Source organism: Neoarius graeffei, chromosome 10 (genome assembly GCF_027579695.1).
Source record: "Neoarius graeffei isolate fNeoGra1 chromosome 10, fNeoGra1.pri, whole genome shotgun sequence".
NCBI lineage: Eukaryota > Metazoa > Chordata > Actinopteri > Siluriformes > Ariidae > Neoarius > Neoarius graeffei.
Genome location: NC_083578.1, coordinates 22,835,230 through 22,856,157, shown reverse-complemented (window position 1 = coordinate 22,856,157; position 20,928 = coordinate 22,835,230). Strand labels below are relative to the sequence as shown.

General features: G+C 43.3%; 1 protein-coding gene across 1 annotated transcript; it reads left to right on the top strand.

The window, feature by feature from the left end:
• The first annotated feature begins 1,532 nt into the window (after positions 1–1,532).
• LOC132892956 (cytosolic sulfotransferase 3-like) lies at positions 1,533–15,134 on the top strand. The gene is made up of 8 exons (XM_060931549.1): positions 1,533–1,821; positions 2,221–2,359; positions 4,057–4,185; positions 4,336–4,436; positions 9,205–9,331; positions 12,684–12,781; positions 12,968–13,142; positions 14,276–15,134. The coding sequence occupies exons 1-8, from the start codon at positions 1,798–1,800 to the stop codon at positions 14,386–14,388; spliced, it is 906 nt and encodes a 301-aa protein (XP_060787532.1). The 5' UTR covers positions 1,533–1,797; the 3' UTR covers positions 14,389–15,134.
• Positions 15,135–20,928: the final 5,794 nt, after the last annotated feature.

The following is a 20,928-nucleotide window of genomic DNA, read 5'->3' as shown; positions in this document are numbered from 1 at the left end:
TCCAATATTACATGTCTGTGAGTGGCAAAAGTATGTGAACCTTTGCTTTCAGTATCTGGTGTGACCCCCCCTTGTGTAGCAATAACTGCAACTAAACATTTCCGGAAACTGTTGATCAGTCCTGCACACCAGCTTGGAGGAATTTTAGCCCATTCCTCCATACAGAACAGCTTCAGCTCTGGGATGTTGATGGGTTTCCTCACATGAACTGCTCGCTTCAGGTCATTCCACAACATTTCCATTGGATTAAGGTCAGGATATTGACTTGGCCATTCCAAAACATTAACTTTATTCTTCTTTAACCATTCTTTGGTAGAATGACTTGTGTGCTTAGGGTCGTTGTCTTGCTGCATGACCCACCTTCTCTTGAGATTCAGTTCATGGACAGATGTCCTGACATTTTCCTTTAGAATTCACTGGTATAATTCAGAATTCATTGTTCCATCAATGATGGCAAACTGTCTTGGCCCAGATACAGCAAAACAGGCCCAAACCGTGATACTACTACCACCATGTTTCACAGATAGGATAAGGTTCTTATGTTGGAATGCAGTGTTTTCCTTTCTTCAAACATAACGCTTCTCATTTCAACCAAAAAGTTCTATTTTGGTCTCATCCGACCACAAAACATTTTTCCAATAGCCTTCTGGCTTGTCCACATGATCTTTAGCAAACTGCAGACGAGCAGCAATGTTCATTTTGGAGAGCAGTGGCTTTCTCCTTGCAACCCTGCCATGCACACCACTGTTGTTCAGTGTTCTCCTGATGGTGGATTCATAAACATTAACATTAGCCAATGTGAGCGAGGCCTTCAGTTGCTTAGAAGTTACCCTGGGGTCCTTTGTGACCTCGCCAACTATTACACGCCTTGCTCTTGGAGTGATCTTTGTTGCTCAACCACTCCTGGGGAGGGTAGCAATGGTCTTGAATTTCCTCCATTTGTACACAATCTGTCTGACTGTGGATTGGTGGAGTCCAAACTCTTTAGAGATGGTTTTGTAACCTTTTCCAGCCTGATGAGCATCAACAATGTTTTTTCTGAGGTCCTTAGAAATCTCCTTTGTTCGTGGCATGATACACTTCCACAAACATGTTGTGAAGATCAGACTTTGATAGATCCCTGTTCTTTAAATAAAACAGGGGGCTCACTCACACCTGATTGTCATCCCATTGATTGAAACACCTGACTCTAATTTCACCTTCAAATTAATTGCTAATCCTAGAGGTTCACATACTTTTGCCACTCACACATATGTAATATTGGATCATTTTCCTCAGTAAATAAATGACCAAGTATAATATTTTTGTCTTATTTGTTTAACTGGGTTCTCTTTTTCTACTTTTAGGACTTGTGTGAAAATCTGATGATGTTTTAGGTGCAGAAATATAGAAAATTCTAAAGGGTTCACAAACTTTCAAGCACCACTCTGTGTGTGTGTGTGTGTGTGTGTGTGTGTACCATTTCTAAATATTTTACGGAAGAGGAGGAGGGTGTGTCAACAGTGTTGACACTAGCACTGGAGAATAACAACACACTAGGAAGCAGAGATTATATGGTATTGCCTGTGTATGTGTGCGCTGAATTGTTATTGTATAGCACAATACATGAGTGTCTGTAACAGCAGGGAAAAGGCCGGAAGAGGGAAGGGCTTTGGATGCTTACATAATCCAGTGCGAGAGAGAGAGAGAGTCCAAGCATAGCATAAGGGAAGTCCATTAACATCAGAAGGTTTGAGAAAACGTTTGAGGGAAAGAAACTGAGTGTCAAAGACAGATATTGCAATTTCTTATTTCATCATGGAAGGATCTGAGTTTTCTTCGGTAAGTTAGCTAAACATATTTTTGAAAGTTACTGGGAATCATACTTGTCCTTTCAAGTTAACTGTACCATGTGTCAATCCAACAAATGCAACAAAACATTTCAACTTGCTTCAGTCAACTGTTTATGAAACCATTTTGGAAAGGGCACAATGGCTCCAGATTTGGTTGAAACATGAACTGGTTATTATTATTATTATTATTATTATTAAATTCTACAAGTTATAACTAGTTATAATTCACTAAATATGAGCTAACAAAATTTGCATTAGTAATTGTGTGAATGTAATGTTCTGCTGTTTTAACAGAAGTGCAATAATGTTTTAGTGTTTTTGACAGAAAATCACCACCATTACTTAAAGTTATATTTAGGGCATTTAACAATAATGTGTAATACTACAGACGACATCGACCAGCCGACCAGAACTGTTTGATTTTGAAGGCATTTCTATGGTGCATTACTTTACTGATGACTGGGAAAATGTTCAGAACTTCCATGCAAGACCAGATGACATCCTCATTGCTACTTACCCTAAAGCAGGTATTCTGTCTATTTTGAAGCAGTTTGACCAAGAATCTTCATATGAGTAATTCTGAATTTAAGCTATGTTAGTGTGTGCTGGATCAACTATGTGAAAGGGATAATTTTTCTCTGTAATGTGCAGTGAGTAGTGGCAGGATGCCAGTGTGCAAACACTGTGCATGTTCTATTGGGGCAAATCCAAGAAAGGAAAGCCACTGTCATGGTTGATTCCACGGATCAAATGACAGACAAACAGGAACATCCATCCTTAATCACAATGGCAGGAAACAAGTGAGGGTCAAAATCAAGAACTACAGGACTGTGCAAATGTCTTAGGCACCTTATTGTTTTGAGTACAAAGTTTGTTATAGATTTTTATTTGATGACTTCTACATTATGGAATCAGTACAAAAACAGTTGAGATTTCCAAACATTAGTTTTCCAGCACAAAAGTCAAAGTCTACATTATTGTCAGTACTGCAATCTGTACAGGACATAAAGAAGATTGAAATTGCATTACTCTCAAACCCATGATGCAGCAATAAACATTAAACATTAAATAAACACTAAGTGTAAAATATAGAACTAATAAACACTAATCGTAAAGATTATTACTATTATATGTCCCTGAATTAAATGTAACAAAATTAAATGTTACAGAAAAATGGTTGTATGTCAGTAAAGAAAGCAGCATATTACATAACAGATCATTTTTCAGAAAAAAAACATAATGAAGGCTGCTGGGTTTTGCTGCAAAAATAAGAAGGAAGTGTGACAGTCAAAGTCTCCAAAAGAACTGCAGCTGATTCTGTAAAATGATCAGTAAAACCTACAGCTCATTTCCTTATAAAACTGCACTAATTGTATCTGAGACTACTAGTTTTTTTTTTTATTAAGCAAAGGGTCATCACACCAAACACTGAGGGGTTTTTTCATGCATTGCTTACTGATCTCTATGGCATTTTTTAATGTAGAAACATTTAATTTAATTATTTTTGAAGGCATCTTTGTTCTACAGCATTTCATTGCATGTACCAAAGACTTTTGCACAGTACTGTATAACTAAAAACAAAACCAGGGTGACACAATGGTGTAGTGGTCAGCACTGTTGCCTCACAGCAAGAAGGTTCTCGGTTTGACCCCAGTGGCCAATAGGGGCCTTTCTGTGTGGAGTTTGCATGTTCTCCCAGTGTCTGTGTGTGATTCCCTCCGGGTGCTCCGGTTTCTCCCACAATCCAAAGACATGCAGGTTAGGCTAACTGGTGGCTCTAAATTAACCGTAGGTGTGAATGCGAGTGTGAATAGTTGTTTGTCTCTATGTATCAGCTCTGTGATGACCTAGCGACTTGTCCAGGGTGTACCCTGCCTCTCGCCCATAGTCAGCTGGGATAGGCTCTAGCTTGCCCACAACCCTGCACAGGATAAGCGGTTACGGTTAATGGATGGATAGAAACAAAACCAAGGTACAGGATAAGACGATCAAAAACACATGGACAATGAATAAGACACGTAAACAATGCTCACAGTGCTTGGAATTGCACCACACACTGAGAGGGAACTTCAGGACATTCCTCTTTGAGTAAAATAATTTTGCATATGTATAAACTGAGCCAACATTTTGTACAGCTGTAAGTCTATAATGACAGTAAATCTCTGATTCAAGTTAGTCATAAAAATACCAGGTTTTCACTTTCTTTCCAATTCACTTCCACTAGGCACCACCTGGGTTTCTTACATCTTGGACCTGCTTTATTTTGGCAATACAGCACCAGAGCGTCAGACCTCAATACCCATCTACTTCCGAGTGCCTTTCCTTGAGGCGGTTCTTCCTAAGATACCTACAGGTCAGTAGCTGTGCTCACTCTAGTATTCATGTCGGAATCACCAGCTTAATCCTTATCTTCATAATTATTTGTAATGAAACCACCTGTGCATTTGTGCATAGACCTTTATGGTAGCACTTCATTTTAATGGTTCTTTTCTTCTTTGTACAGGGGTTGAACTAGCAAATAATTTATCCACCACACCACGACTCATCAAAACTCATTTACCTGTTCAGCTGGTACCCAAGTCCTTCTGGGAACAGAATTGCAAGGTATAGTAATTGGGATCTCTTAAAGTTATGATTTTTAATTTGTATGGTATTTTTATTTGTCAAAACATAGGGCTGGAGTAACAAAGATTCAGGAAGGTTTTAATGCAAATCCAAATGTGAATCAGTTAATGTCCTAGAACAAGAGTCAGGAGGTCAAAACACAGACAACCTACAGTAACAGCACCCTGATGATCGTAGAACATAACTTTCATGAATTCATGGGTGTCTGCATATATTCACACTTTAAACAACATTTGTAGGATCATGAAGTTCTCACTTAAACAAATTGGTTATACAATGAAAACTGTATTACACACTCTTAATGCACTGACTGTCAGTTTCTGACTAATGTTTTGGTCTGTTGAATAGTTTTGCAACAATATGTTAACTAAAAAAAGTAAACAACTGTGGCAGTTCGTAGGAGTGGGAGGAGCACAGAAGACGACGGGCCAGAACTGAGTTTCGTAACTCTTTTTATTTTATACACTTTTTTCAGTGGTCTCTCATAACCATACACACAGCCAGCCACGCGCACACACACATCAGGTGTCTGGTTCGGGAGAGAGCTCTCCTCTGCTCTCGCTCTCTCCTTAAATAGGGCGCAGTCACTGGGGAAGACACACAAACACACGTTAATTAACATCAGGTGCAGTGATTCTGCCACTTACCTTCCCTGACTCCGCCCTCCGGTCACAGAGCAACACTTGACCACGCCCCCACTGCCACATACCCCCAACTTGACTGGAGAGGAAGTCCGCCATGACCATCTGCGCCCCCAGCCTGTGGATCACCTTGAAGTTAAAGGGTTGGAGTGCCAGATACCAACGGGTGATCCACGCGTTGGCATCCTTCATGCAGTGGAGCCACTGGAGGGGCGCGTGGTCCAAACAGAGGGTGAAAGGGCGTCCCAGCAGGTAGTAACGGAGGGCGAGGACCGCCCACTTGATTGCCAGGCACTCTTTCTCAATGGTGCTGTAGTGCCCCTCATGCACCGACAGCTTTCTACTAATATATAGCACTGGGTGGTCCTCCCCCTCCATCTCCTGGGACAAAATGGCCCCCAGCCCTCTGTCCGACGCATCAGTCTGTAACATAAAGGGGAGAGAAAAGTCAGGGGAGTGTAACAGTGGCCCCCCACACAGTGCAGCCTTTACCTCAGAAAAAGCCCGCTGGCATTGCTCCGTCCACTGGACCGGATCTGGTGCCCCCTTTTTAGTCAGATCAGTCGGTGGGCTGGTGACATCCGAATAATTAGGTATAAACCTATGATAGTAGCCAGCCAGCCCCAGGAACTGTCTCACCCCCTTTTTGGTCTTGGGCCTCAGGCAGGCCGCAATTGCTGCTGTCTTGTTAACTTGGGGACGCACCTGCCCGTTGCCCAAGTGGAAGCCCATATAATAATTAGAATGGGGAGAACCCCGTGGAGGTTTGGAGGACCTCTCGCACTGCAAATAACAAGGGTTCGAGCCATTTATCCCAATTACGTGCATCCTCACTTACGAATTTTTAAATTATATTCTTGAGGGTGCGATTGAACCATTCAACTAAACCGTCCATTTGTGGGTGATACATGCTGGTGTGGATCGGCTTAGTACCTAATAACCCATACAGTTTGTTCAGTGTACGTGACATAAACGAGGTGCCTTGGTCAGTCAGAATCTCTTTCGGGATTCCAACTCGGGAGATGACACGGAAGAACGCTTCCGCAATACTGCGTGCTGAGATATTGCGAAGAGGCACTGCTTATGGGTATCGCGTTGCATAGTCCACCAGAACTAAAATAAAGCGGTACCCTCGTGTTGACCGATCTAATGGCCCAATGAGATCCATCCCAATTCTTTCGAACGGGGTCTCGATTAATGGGAGAGGTCACAAAGGCGCTTTTGGAATGGCTACTGGATTTACTAACTGGCATTCGCGGCACGCTGTACACCACCTACAGACATCGCCGCGAATCCCTGGCCAATAGAACCCGGCCATTATTCGGGCTAGTGTCTTATCCTGCCCTAAGTGTCCAGCCATGGGATTAAAGTGAGCCGCCTGGAATACCAATTCCCGGCAGCTCTTTGGAATCAAAAGCTGTGTGAATTGCTCTTTAGTCTGAGTGTCCTGCGTCACTCGGTATAATCTATCCTTCATAATAGAAAAATAGGGGAAGGACGGGGTGGCATTTGGCTGGAGTGTTTGACCATCGATTACTCTCACTTGGTCAAACGCATGCCGCAGAGTCTCGTCTCGCGACTGCTCTAACGGAAAATCCGCAAGGGATTCCTCAATAGAAGGTGGAGGAGCCGGCGGCTCCTCACTCTGACGCGGAGATGACATAGACGGCTCTGTGACAGCTGCTCCCGCCAATGCGACACCAGGACCTCCCCGTACAGAACTACGGCAGGACCCACTCTTCACTAAATGACTCATTAATTCCCCAAATTCCGGCCAATCAGTCCCCAAAATTATCGAGTGGGTAAGGCGAGGATTAACCGCCGCCATTACTCTAAATTTTTCCCTCGAAAAAAATGTGGACCAACACTAAAGGGTAGTTGCAAACATCCCCGTGCACACACAACACCTTCACCAATTGTGCTCCCCCCAATGCCTCATCTTGCACCAGGCTTTGGTGGATTGAGGTCTGATTACAGCCAGAGTCCACCAACGCCTGATATGTATCCCCTTGGACACTCACCGGTATGCGATACGCTCCAGCCCGATCGAGGGCAGCTCCTGGCTTGTCAGGGATCCAAACCACTGCGCCCACCTCCATTACCGAGCACTGCTGTTGGAGGTGGCCCGGCTCCCCGCAACGCCAGCAAACCGGCCCGGGCTTCCTCTCTGCACTAATGCTCTGGGGCTCACTCACCTGAGGGGGGGGAGAGACAGACACAGAAGGGAGAAATGGGAGGGCACCGCAGGTGCGGCGGGCCGGCTGGGGTGGCGCCGGCCCCCACCTCCGCGGTGGGGGAACGGGGCAAGGATGAGACACAGGAGGTGAGAGAGAGAGAGAGAGAGAGAGAGAGGGAAGAAGAGGTTGTCTGCTGTCCTGTCGTCGGGACAGCCGCCAAATGGTTCTCCGCCAGCTCGATTGCCTGATCCAGTGATGCCGGGCGGTGGCACTGGACCCACTCTGCGGTTCCTGCTGGTAGGCGAGCGATGAACTGCTCCAGTACCACCTGATCAATGATTCCCTTGGCGTCGCGATTGTTGGCCCTCAACCACCACCAACAGGCGTCCCGGAGTTGCTGGCCAAACGCGAACGGCCGGCCAACTTCCTCCATGCGCAAAGCACGGAAACCCTGTTGCTGTTGTTCAGGGGTGCGCCCCACACACTGGAGGACAGCCCGGGGAAGGTCCACATAGGCCAGCCAGCGGTCGGCGGGGAGCTGTAGCGCAGCTAGCTGCGCCTCACCCATTAGCAGGGGGAGGAGGCGCGCCGCGTGCTGTTCCACCGGCCAGCCCAAGGTCTCTGCTACCTGCTCAAAGAGCATGAGGAAGGCCTCAGGGTCGTCCTGCGGGCCCATCTTCGTTAGGGTGAGGGGGGAAGGGTGGACCCCGCCGATGCGAGGAGGTGCCGGAACACCTGTCAATCTTCCTGCTGCGCCAGCACCAGGGCCTCGAACCATTGCTCTTGCTCCTTCTGGAGGGCGACTAGCGCCTGGTGCTGGCTCTGCTGGGCTGTGGCGAGGGTGTGGACCAGGTCGGCGAAAGGGGAGGACTCCATGGGGCTGTCCTTCTTCTGCGCTCCAAATCCTGGGTTTTGGCACCACTGTGGCAGTTCGTAGGAGGAGCACAGAAGACAGCAGGCCAGAACTGAGTTTCGTAACTATTTTATACACTTTTCAGTGGTCTCTCATAACCATACACACAGCCAGCCACGCGCACACACACATCAGGTGTCTGGTTCGGGAGAGAGCTCTCCTCTGCTCTCGCTCTCTCCTTAAATAGGGCGTGGTCACTGGGGAAGACACACAAACACACGTTAATTAACATCAAGTGCAGTGATTCTGTCACTTACCTTCCCTGACTCTGCCCTCCGGTCACAGACCGATGCTTGACCACGCCCCCACTGCCACAACAACATTCAACACACACACACACACACACACACACAGAATTAAATCCACTGATAGGCGAAGTGAATATCAGGTGAAGTCAATATCATCTCAATACCATGGCACCTGTCAAGGGGTGGGATATATTAGGCAACAAGAGAACAGTCAGTTTACAAAGTTGATGTGTTGGAAGCAGGAAAAATGGGCAAGTGTAAGGATCTGAGCGACTCTGACAAGGGCCAAACTGTGATGGCTAGATGACTGGGTCTGAGCATCTCCAAAATGGAACATCTTGTGGGATGTTCCTGGTATGCAGTGGTTAGTACCTACCAAAAGTGGACCCAGGAAGGACAACCGGTGAACCAGGGACAGGGTTATGGGTGTCGAAGGCTCATTGATTTGCATGGGGCACGAAGGCTAGCCCATATGGTCCAATCCTACAGAAGAGCTACTGTAGCACACACTGCTGAAAAAGTTAATACTGACACCTTTCTGTTTTTGCCAGTCATCTAGCCATCACAATTTGGCCCCTGTCATAGTTGCTTAGATCCTTACACTTGCCCATTTTCCTGCTTTCAACACATCAACTTCAAGAATTGACTGTTCTCTTGCTGCCTAATATATCCCACCCCTTGACAGGTGCCACTGTAATTAGATAATCAGTGTTATTCATGTCACCTGTCAGTGGTTTTAATTTTTAATGTCAATGTGTGTCTCTCCAGGTTGTCTACATAGCTCGTAATGCCAAAGACAATGTTGTTTCTTATTTCCACTTTGAGCGCATGACTCAGGCACAGCCTGAGCCAGGTGACTGGAACAGTTATCTACAGAGCTTCATGGATGGAAAAAGTGAGTAACAGAGTGACAATATCAAATGAGCTCACTGGTGGAGGGGCACAGTGAAACAAATATTAATTATGAGTGGGGGTGAGAAAGTACTAAGAAATTATATTTATCATGATACTTAGATCTCCACATGAGCATGTGGTGTACAACCTCAAATCATAATAAGTTGGGACAGAATGGAAAAGCAAATAAAAAAAGAAAGTAGTTCCTAAATTTGCTTTTACTTGTCTTTCATTGCAGACAGTATGAACCCAAGATATTTCATATTTTGTCCAGTTGACTTGGTTTCATTTGTTAATATACATCTGTTCCTGCATTTCAGGTCTACAACATATACCAAAAAAGTTGGGATGAGGGCAGTATAGGGCTAGTAATGAGGTAAAACTATTAAATAAATTATGTGATTTGAAACAGGTGATGTCAACAGGTGATTTGTAATCATCATTTAGTACAAAATCAGTATCCAGTAAAGCCCTAGTCCTGGAGGCGCAAAGATGGGCTGAGAATCTCCAATTTGTCAACAGATTCATGAGAAAATTATTGAAATGTTTATAAACAATGTTACTCAAAGAAATATTTGAAGGGATTTGGATATTTCACTCTCCACGGCACATAATATCTTTAAATGATTCAAGGAATCAGGAGGAATTTTGGTGCATACAGGGCAAGGCACAAGCTGAAGCTGAGCACCCATGATCTCCATCCCTCAGACAGCACTGCATCAAGCGCCGTCATTCATCTACTGCTTTTATATCCACATGGGCTTGGGATTACTTTGGCAAACCTTTGTCAAGTACTATAATACAGAGTTACATCTATAAATACCAGTTAAAGCTTTATTGTGCAAAAAGGAAGCACCTTACGTTAACTGTGTCCTGAAGCGCCATTGACTTCTCTGGGCTCCTAGGCATCTATGATGGACCATCACACAGTGGAAATGGGTATTATGGTCAGACAAATCAGTTCCAATTCCAGGTCTTTTTTGGAAGAAATGGACGCTGTATGCTCCAGACCAAAGACCAAAAGATATCATCCAAACTGTTACCAGCAACAAGTCCAAAAGCCAGGTTCTGTCAAGGTATGGAGTTGTGTCAGTGCCCTTGGCAAAGGTAACCGACACTTCTGTGATAGCAGCATTAATGCAGAAAAGTACATTGAGATTTTGGAGCAATATATGCTGCCTTCAAGACGATACCTTTTCCAGAGATATTTCAACAAGACAGTGCAAAACCACATTCTGCGCACATTACAAAGGCATGGCTGTGGAAGAAGAAGGTATCTGTCTCCTCTGTCCCCAACAGGGAATGTGTAGCAAATTTGGAAACAAAAAAATATGACAACTGCAACCCCGTACAGTTGCACACCTTAAGACCTTAAGATGTGTTTGGAGGAAGAGTGGGACAAAATACCAACAGAAACACTGGTGGTCGCTTGTGGTCTTCAGTCCCTAAACACTTTTTAAGTGCTGTAAGAAGGAATGGCAACATTAAAAAGTGGTAAATGCTTTCCTGTCTGAATTTTTTTTAATCTGTTGCAAGAATCAAAATTAAAATGTGTTTATTTTGAAAACAACAACAAAATCCATGAGTTAAAACATAAAATAATGTGCTGTTGTGTTGTTTTGAGTGCAATACAGGTCAAAGATTATAACCCCGATTCCAAAAAAGTTGGGACAAAGTACAAATTGTAAATAAAAATGGAATGCAATGATGTGGAAGTTTCAAAATTCCATATTTTATTCAGAATAGAACATAGATGACATATCAAATGTTTAAACTGAGAAAATGTATCATTTAAAGAGAAAAATTAGGTGATTTTAAATTTCATGACAACAACACATCTCAAAAAAGTTAGGACAAGGCCATGTTTCCCACTGTGAGACATCCCCTTTTCTCTTTACAACAGTCTGTAAACGTCTGGGGACTGAGGAGACAAGTTGCTCAAGTTTAGGGATAGGAATGTTAACCCATTCTTGTCTAATGTAGGATTCTAGTTGCTCAACTGCCTTAGGTCTTTTTTGTCGTATGTTCCGTTTTATGATGCGGCAATTGTTTTCTATGGGTGAAAGATCTGGACTGCAGGCTGGCCAGTTCAGTACCCGGACCCTTCTTCTACGCAGCCATGATGCTGTAATTGATGCAGTATGTGGTTTGGCATTGTCATGTTGGAAAATACAAGGTCTTCCCTGAAAGAGACGTCATCTGGATGGGAGCATATGTTGTTCTAGAACCTGAATATACCAATCAGCATTGATGGTGTTTTTCCAGATGTGTAAGCTGCCCATGCCACATGCACTAATGCAACCCCATACCATCAGAGATGCAGGCTTCTGAACTGAGCGCTGATAACAACTTGGGTCGTCCTTCTCCTCTTTAGTCCAAATGACACGGCGTCCCTGGTTTCCATAAAGAACTTCAAATTTTGATTCGTCTGATCACAGAACAGTTTTCCACTTTGCCACAGCCCATTTTAAATGAGCCTTGGCCCAGAGAAGACGTCTGCACTTCTGGATCATGTTTAGATACAGCTTCTTCTTTGAACTATAGAGTTTTAGATGGCAACGGCGGATGGCACGGTGAATTGTGTTCACAGATAATGTTCTCTGGAAATGTTCCTAAGCCCATTTTGTGATTTCCAGTACAGAAGCATGCCTGTATGTGATGCAGTGCCGTCTAAGGGCCCAAAGATCATGGGCACCCAGTATGGTTTTCCGGCCTTGACCCTTACGCACAGAGATTCTTCCAGATTCTCTGAATCTTTTGATGATATTATGCACTGTAGATGATGATATGTTCAAACTCTTTGCAATTTTACACTGTCGAACTCCTTTCTGATATTGCTCCACTATTTGTCGGCGCAGAATTAGGGGGATTGGTGATCCTCTTCCCATCTTTACTTCTGAGAGCCGCTGTCACTCCAAGATGCTCTTTTTATACCCAGTCATGTTAATGACCTATTGCCAATTGACCTAATGAGTTGCAATTTGGTCCTCCAGCTGTTCCTTTTTTGTACCTTTAACTTTTCCAGCCTCTTATTGCCCCTGTCCCAACTTTTTTTGAGATGTGGTGTTGTCATGAAATTTCAAATGAGCCAATATTTGGTATGAAATTTCAAAATGTCTCACTTTCAACATTTGATATGTTGTCTATGTTCTATTGTGAATACAATATCAGTTTTTGAGATTTGTAAATTATTGCATTCCATTTTTATTTACAATTTATACTTTGTCGCAACTTTTTTGGAATCGGGGTTGTATTTACATATCATTGTTTTCAGTTTTAATTTCAATTTGAACATCCCATCCCTCAAGTATTTTCCATCTCTGATTCAGTAATTATTTTATTTGACCTTGTAGAGGTGTTTGGACCTTGGTATGATCATGTGTGTGGCTACTGGGAGAAGAAGAAGACATACTCTAATCTTCATTACATGTTCTTTGAGGATATGGTGGAGGTAGGAATTGTAGAATAGTGGTATACTCTATGTACACTTTAGAGTTGCCTTAAAACTTTGTGAATAATTGTTAATGGTACTTGTTACAGTGTACAAATTACTGTAGTTGTTTTTTTTCATGAGGCTTGTTTACGTGAGTCCAGAATTTGAGCTTTGATCATTCTAATTTGTTTCTCTCTTATCTAGAATACTGACCGTGAGGTGGAGAATCTTTGCTCTTTCCTCGGGTTATCTACACCAAAAGAAGAGAGAGAGAAAATTACAAAAATTACCCACTTTGATGCCATGAAGCAAAACAAGATGACCAATTACTCTACAATCCCAGTCATGGATTTTTCAGTCTCACAGTTTATGCGCAAAGGTTAATGTTTTAAATCCCTATAAGTTGGTAACACTGGTACACGTTTACTTCCTGCACAACATAAAAATGTTGTAGGATTGTTCCAGCTAAAACATCTCGGTTATCAGAATGTTTTTCTGAATGTTACAGTTTTAGACACTTTGTATAATACAACTCTAAACCCCACTTTGAAACCAATTTCAGCTACTCTGCACATTATACAGTATTTGGAAAGATTTCTACAAGCACATGTTGGCACAGATGTTTACTTGAATCTAGTCCTTGAATAATGACTTGTTATTGTATATCTATCTATCTATCTATCTATCTATCTATCTATCTATCTATCTATCTATCTATCTATTCTAGTCTCTATATAATAAGCGTCAAAGTCTGTTTGTTTGTCTTGTGCTAACGTCACCATTTCTCAATGGATTTTTACCAAATTTGGCAAGTAGGTCTGGGGATGACCTGGAATTTTGCAGATATAAGGAAAATTCATGTACTGTCCCCAGGGAGGTCCCCGGGGGGCACAACATCCACCCACCCCCTCCCTCAATGCCTTTCACGTTACATTTATCAACACAAACTCTCGATAGATCTTCACTAGACTTGGCACGTAGGTACAGGAGATAGCCACAATTTGGCAGAATTCAGAAATTCCATATTTGGATCCCAGGGGGTCCCTGGTGGACCCCTGGGTGGTGGATGTTTGGATTTTTGTTTGTCTTGGGTTAACATATTGTATATCACATGCTAAAAAAATTACATCTGCGCTTCACCCCCTCCCAACCCAGGCAACACCCGGGTAACCTGGTAGTACATAATGTTTCATACACTTATCTTACAATGCAAGGTTGATCTCTACTGTATAAACCATATATTCCTGTAGGTTTAATGGGTAAACAGTTCTGATGTCACTAAAATGAAATATTCTGTCAAATATACAGTACTGTATATACAGTACCAGTCAAAAGTTTGAACACACTCAATACAATGAATGCAGAAGCGTGTCCAAACTTTTGACCGGTACTGTGTATATAGGGTTGATCAGCACTTGAAAAAGAAATTTAAGTGAAAATCTCACTAAGTGTTGCTAATAGGATGATAAATTGATCAAATGGTTTGTATTTTCTTTCTGAATTTTCTTCCAGGTAAAGTCAGTGACTGGAAGAATCACTTCACAGTGGCCCAGAATGAGCAGTTTGATAAACACTACAAAGAGAAGATGAAGAACACAACATTAAAATTTCGAACACAGATTTAGGACGTGATGAGACCTTAGAATTCTTATTTACACGTGCAAATTTTATTCAGTGATCACTTTGCTTACATTTAAGTTGTAAACACCAGACATTGTAATGAATAATGTGAATAATATGTACACTTCAAGCATGTTATCATTTATATCGAAACAACTTAGACTGTCTCTTGTATAGCAGAAGCTCCATATAAAGGAATTGAAAAACATGTCTAATTGTTGAAATGGTGATACATATATATTTTTTAATTTAACAGTTTTGGAAGGAGTCTCCAATGTCAGTGGTTGTAACATCTCATCTCATCATCTCTAGCCGCTTTATCCTTCTACAGGGTCGCAGCCTATCCCAGCAGACTACAAGCGAAAGGTGGGGTACACCCTGGACAAGTCGCCAGGTCATCACAGGGCTGACACATAGACACAGACAACCATTCACACTCACATTCACACCTACAGTCAATTTAGAGTCACCAGTTAACCTAAACTGCATGTCTTTGGACTGTGGGGGAAACCGGAGCACCCGGAGGAAACCCACGCGAACACGGGGAGAACATGCAAACTCCGCACAGAAAGGCCCTTGCCGGCCACGGGGCTCGAACCCAGACCTTCTTGCTGTGAGGTGACAGCGCTAACCACTACACCACCGTGCCGCCCCCATTGTGTACATGTGTTTATTCAAAGTAACATTTCATGATAATACCTCTGTGAGCACTGGCAAAGCACTGTGGTATTAAAAGGAATAAGACACTTTGGACCATCTTTCTTTACTTAATTTACATTGTTTACCACAAAACAACACTGTTTTCAAGAACTTCTTAGTTTTGAAATGCCTATAGAGCATTTGTGCAGCTCTTTCATCTCATCTCATTATCTCTAGCCGCTTTATCCTTCTACAGGGTCGCAGGCAAGCTGGAGCCTATCCCAGCTGACTATGGGCGAAAGGCGGGGTACACCCTGGACAAGTCGCCAGGTCATCACAGGGCTGACACATAGACACAGACAACCATTCACACTCACATTCACACCTACGGTCAATTTAGAGTCACCAGTTAACCTAACCTGCATGTCTTTGGACTGTGGGGGAAACCGGAGCACCCGGAGGAAACCCACGCAGACACGGGGAGAACATGCAAACTCCGCACAGAAAGGCCCTCGCCGGCCCCGGGGCTCGAACCCAGGACCTTCTTGCTGTGAGGCGACAGCGCTAACCACTACATCACCGTGCCGCCGTGCAGCTCTTTATTGGCAATAAACATTATATATCATATAAAAAGGCATTTGCAGTTATATAACAGCATCTGCTTCGATACATTTCGGCTGTACACAATTGGGGATCTGTAAATCTATTGCTGCAAATTACATACCCCATGGATTGATGTTACAAATCGACAAGTCTTTAAAAATGAAAGAAAAAAAATGCTTGTTCAGCCACTGTAAAATGTAAATTTTATAGTCCACTATCACCTTGACATTGAGTCTGACATGCAACAAACTGTAGTTTCTCTCTTCTTCTCCAAGCAAAAACAGATATATGTACAGTAATAAAGTATACTAGCTTTGAGCTTTGGCTCTCTCTTGTGGTTATTTCTGCGTGTGAGATTTTCCTCACCAACATATGAGTGTTTTACTCTCAGATTTAGGGCAACATAAAAATAGCGACGAGCAGTCCTGTAAATACTGTAATTTCTCCAGAGGAAAGACGTTAATGCATGCTCAAAAAGTTAATAGAAGTTGCCACATGAGCTCATGGGCTAATCAGCATATTAATTGGATTGTGAATCATCTGCATTTCAAAACATATTACATTAAGAAGAAAGATTTCATGATGAATGAGAACTTGTAAATGAGAGTTGCTAATGTGGTCAAAAACATGGCAAAATATGGTGAGAAAGTGGCTAAGCTGTGACAATAGAAGCAATTATGTATTAAAACAAGTGCATTAACATAAACATTACTGCAATTACAGTTGAACTGCTGTTATAGAAAATTAATCAAAATCTGAAAAAAAAAAGCTTACTATCTTTGTGTGTGTGTCTGTGGCTAATGCCCAGGTCAGATGGCAGAAAGATGCATGCTGCGACCTGCGATCGGTCGGGTGGCGACCGATCGCAGGTGGACCCAGGCGTTTTGCGTCAAATCCTTCATTGTGGTCAGACGTATTGCAAGACACAGAATTTTTAAGCTGAATCAACCAGTTGGAAGCAGACGCAACTAGATGTAGGTTGACGCAGCGCACAGAAAACCTTTAAAATATATAAGGCCATAAGACTGCTCGCAGGTTGTTGTAAACTGTTTGCAGGTGCAGTCTGCGTCTACCTGCGATGCATCGCAGTCATCTCTAAAGACTTGTCTTCCCCTGCATCAGTCTGCATCTAGCTGCCACTACCTGCTTCAACCTGCGATTGGTCGCTCAAGCGTTGCACGACCACCTGCCTCTACATGCGTCAACCTGCTATTTCAAAGATTCAAGATTCAAAGATTCTTTATTGTTAATTCACTATATATCCAGGACATATAGGAGAATCGAAATGCCATTTCTCCCTCATCTTACTTGTAAAAAAAAAAAAAATAGATAAAGATTACACATACACAAAAAAACTATATATGTAAATATAGATAATATAGATAAAAATTAAGAAAAAACAATATATATAAATATAGATAATATAGATTTGATAGATAGATAGATAGATAGATAGATAGATAGATAGATAGATAGATAGATAGATAGATAGATAGATAGATAGATAGATAAAAATACACTCTAAAATCAATGTACAAAATAGCAATAGTGCAATTGGAAGCGAATCGCAGCTGAAATGTGAACAGATCATGATCCACTTGCATCAACCTGCCTCTACTAAAGACCCTCTGCAACACTCTGCCATTATCTGCGTCGTCGTGCATTGACGCAAGACCAGTCCTGCGTCTCCCTGCGATTTTGTTATCGCAGGTAGACGCAAGTAGTTGAAAACTAGTTGCAGCCTACCGTCTGACCTGGGCAAAAAGTACTGTATTATATTGACTGTTTTAATTCCCTCAGGAACAGACATGGCAGATACACTGCCTGCCTCTCCTCAGATCATTAAAACTCATCTGCCTGTTCAATTTCTACCCAAATGCATCTGGGAGCAAATGCAGGGTACTCTTTAATGGAATCATGAAATAAACTCAGGTGCGGCATGGTGGTGTAGTGGTTAGCACTGTTGCCTCACAGCAAGAAGGTCCTGGGTTCAAGCCCAGTGGCCGACGGGGGCCGTTCTGTGCGGAGTTTGCATGTTCTCCCCGTGTCTGCGTGGGTTTCCTCTGGGTGCTCCGGTTTCCCCCATAGCCCAAAGACATGCAGGTTAGGTTAATCGGTGGCTCTAAATTGACCGTAGGTGTGAATGTGAGTGTGAATGGTTGTTTGTCTCTGTGTCAGCCTGCGATGACCTGGCGACTTGTCCAGGGTGTACCCCGCCTCTCGCCTATAGTCAGCTGGCATAGGCTACAGCTTGCCCGCGACCCTGTAGAACAGGATAAGCGGCTACAGATAATGGATAGATGGATGGAAATAAACTCAGAGGCAGGTTGATGAACACTACTTTACAGTTCTGTGCAGAGATTTAGGGCAGTTTCTGGAGAAAATCCCAGAGAGAAAAATCGAGTTGATTTAGTTATTTGGTAATAGTATCTTTGGCCATGTATTCTACACGGAAAGTCACACACTCCCTAGCAATCATTTATTGAAGAATATATTAATGATGGCAAGGGATATGGCTTATATTCTCATCTCATCTCATTATCTCTAGCCGCTTTATCCTGTTCTACAGGGTTGCAGGCAAGCTGGAGCCTATCCCAGCTGACTACGGGCGAAAGGCGGGGTACACCCTGGACAAGTCGCCAGGTCATCACAGGGCTGAAACATAGACACAGACAACCATTCACACTCACAGTCAATTTAGAGTCACCAGTTAGCCTAACCTGCATGTCTTTGGACTGTGGGGGAAACTGGAGCACCCAGAGGAAACCCACACGGACACGGGGAGAACATGCAAACTCCACACAGAAAGGCCCTCGTCGGCCGCGGGGCTCGAACCCGGACCTTCTTGCTGTGAGGCGACAGCGCTAACCACTACACCACCGTGCTGCCCATGGCTTATTTTATCATTATCTCATCTCATCTCATTATCTCTAGCCGCTTTATCCTGTTCTACAGGGTCGCAGGCAAGCTGGAGCCCATCCCAGCTGACTACGGGCGAAAGGCAGGGTACACCCTGAACAAGTCACCAGGGCTGACACATAGACACAGACAACCATTCACACTCACATTCACACCTACGGTCAATTTAGAGTCACCAGTTAACCTAACCTGCATGTCTTTGGACTGTGGGGGAAACCGGAGCACCCGGAGGAAACCCATGCGGACACGGGGAGAACATGCAAACTCCACACAGAAAGGCCCTCGTCGGCCATGGGGCTCGAACCCGGACCTTCTTGCTGTGAGGCGACAGCGCTAACCAATATACCACTGTGCCGCCCATGGCTTATATTATTATTATTATTATTATTATTATGGCGGCACGGTGGTGTAGTAGTTAGCGCTGTCGCCTCACAGCAAGAAGGTCCGAGTTCGAGCCCTGTGGCCGGCGAGGGCCTTTCTGTGCAGAGTTTGCATCTTCTCCCCGTGTCCGCGTGGGTTTCCTCCGGGTGCTCCGGTTTCCCCCACAGTCCAAAGACATGCAGGTTAGGTTAACTGGTGACTCTAAATTGACCGTAGGTGTGAGTGTGAGTGTGAATGGTTGTCTGTGTCTGTGTGTCAGCCCTGTGATGACCTGGCGACTTGTCCAGGGTGTACCCCGCCTTTCGCCCGTAGTCAGCTGGGATAGGCTCCAGCTTGCCTGCGACCCTGTAGAACAGGATAAAGCGGCTAGAGATAATGAGATGTGATGAGGTGTCATTTCCATCCCAAAAATCAAGGGCAGTGTTTTTTTGTTTTGTTTTGTTTTAAATTGTCATTCGTTTAAGAATTGTAAATTGTTCACGTGTAAATAAATGACCTTTCACTTAAAAACATGAAGAAAAAGAAAAACTACAGCACGAGGACGTTTGGATTTGGCCAGTGTCCCAGTAAGCCCTATGGTTAATCTGTCTTTAAACAGATAGGTAAACAGATAGGTCTTTAAACAGCCAGGTAATGCAAATATCCACACTCTCAGAAAATAAAGTACATTACTGTACCTTTAGGGGTACAATGGCTTGTCACTGGAGCAGTACCCTCTAAGGTACTTATTTGTACCCTTTACATACTGCTTGGGAACATATATGTACCTTTTTGGCCCTAAAAAGGTACACATAGTTACCCTGAGGTCCAATAATGAGCCTGAGGGGATATATTAGTGTAGACTCTACCTTGGGGACAGAAATGGACTCTTACTGTACCCCTATTTCTGACAGTGCAGATGAAAGGTGCTGGAAACTCATGTCATGCATTAATTCATTCATGGCTGTCTGAACACCAGAGCTTCATGGAGTTCACATAAAAATTTTATTACAGATACCTTGAGAAAATGAAAGTTCATCAAAAAAATCTCCCAGACAAATCTGGGAAAAAGTTGTCCATAGTTTAGGCTTTGATAATGACAAAAAATAAAAAAATAAAAATCAGTATATAGGAAAGCACAACTTTCAGTTGTGCAGTTTTTTTTTTTGTTCTGTTTTTTTGTTTTGTTTTGTTGTTACTAATCTATATGAAAATGCATTAACAATAATGAGTTTCTACTGAACACACTACACTTGGCCCAGGCATTAAGAGTCACTAATAATGGATTTGTTAAATAGGATTTGGAAACGGAATGTTTCAGAAAGCAGCAACTGTATTCAAGACGCTTTGTTTACAAAAAGAAACAGAATGTAGTGCTTTATTTCCAGATTAGTCTATTTAAGCTTCCTAAGTTGCTGTGGATTTCAGTGGGAGTGAATCATTATTTATTATTATATACGGTCAAATCGAGTGTCTGACAAGAAGTGCAATGAACAAACACATTTGCTCAAAGGGCAAGTCCAACATAATTTTTCATACAAAGCCTGGGATATCATTGTTATGATGTCACAAATCCAGCCAGCCATCTATTACCTGCAGCCGCTTATCCTGTGTAGGGTTGCAGGCAAGCTGAAGCCTACCCCAGCTGACTATGGGTGAGAGGTGGGTTACACTCTGGACGAGTTGCCAGGTCATCACAGGGCTGACACAGAGAGACAAACAACCATTCACACTCACATTCACACCTACGGTCAATTTAGAGTCACCAATTAGCCTAACCTGGATGCCTTTGGACTGTGGGGGAAACCAGAGCACCCGGAGGAAACCCACGTGGACACGGGGAGAACATGCAAACTCCACACAGAAAGGTCTTCGTCTGCCACTGGGCTCGAACCCAGGACCTTCTTGCTGTGAGGCAATAGACCATTACATCACCGTGCAGCCCACTTAACAAATCTGTTTGTTAGGACTAGGACTGTTTTGGCCTCTAGAGGCCGCCACTGTTCCTGTGTTTTGTGTTTGTG

Bases quoted from the DNA above. Each gene is read 5' to 3' on its own strand.
- LOC132892956 (XM_060931549.1), top strand. From the start codon at position 1,798: ATGGAAGGATCTGAGTTTTCTTCG. The intron at 9,332-12,683 runs GTGAGTAACAGA...TTGACCTTGTAG, and splicing joins GAGCTTCATGGATGGAAAAA to AGGTGTTTGGACCTTGGTAT. The intron at 13,143-14,275 runs GTTAATGTTTTA...ATTTTCTTCCAG, and splicing joins CTCACAGTTTATGCGCAAAG to GTAAAGTCAGTGACTGGAAG.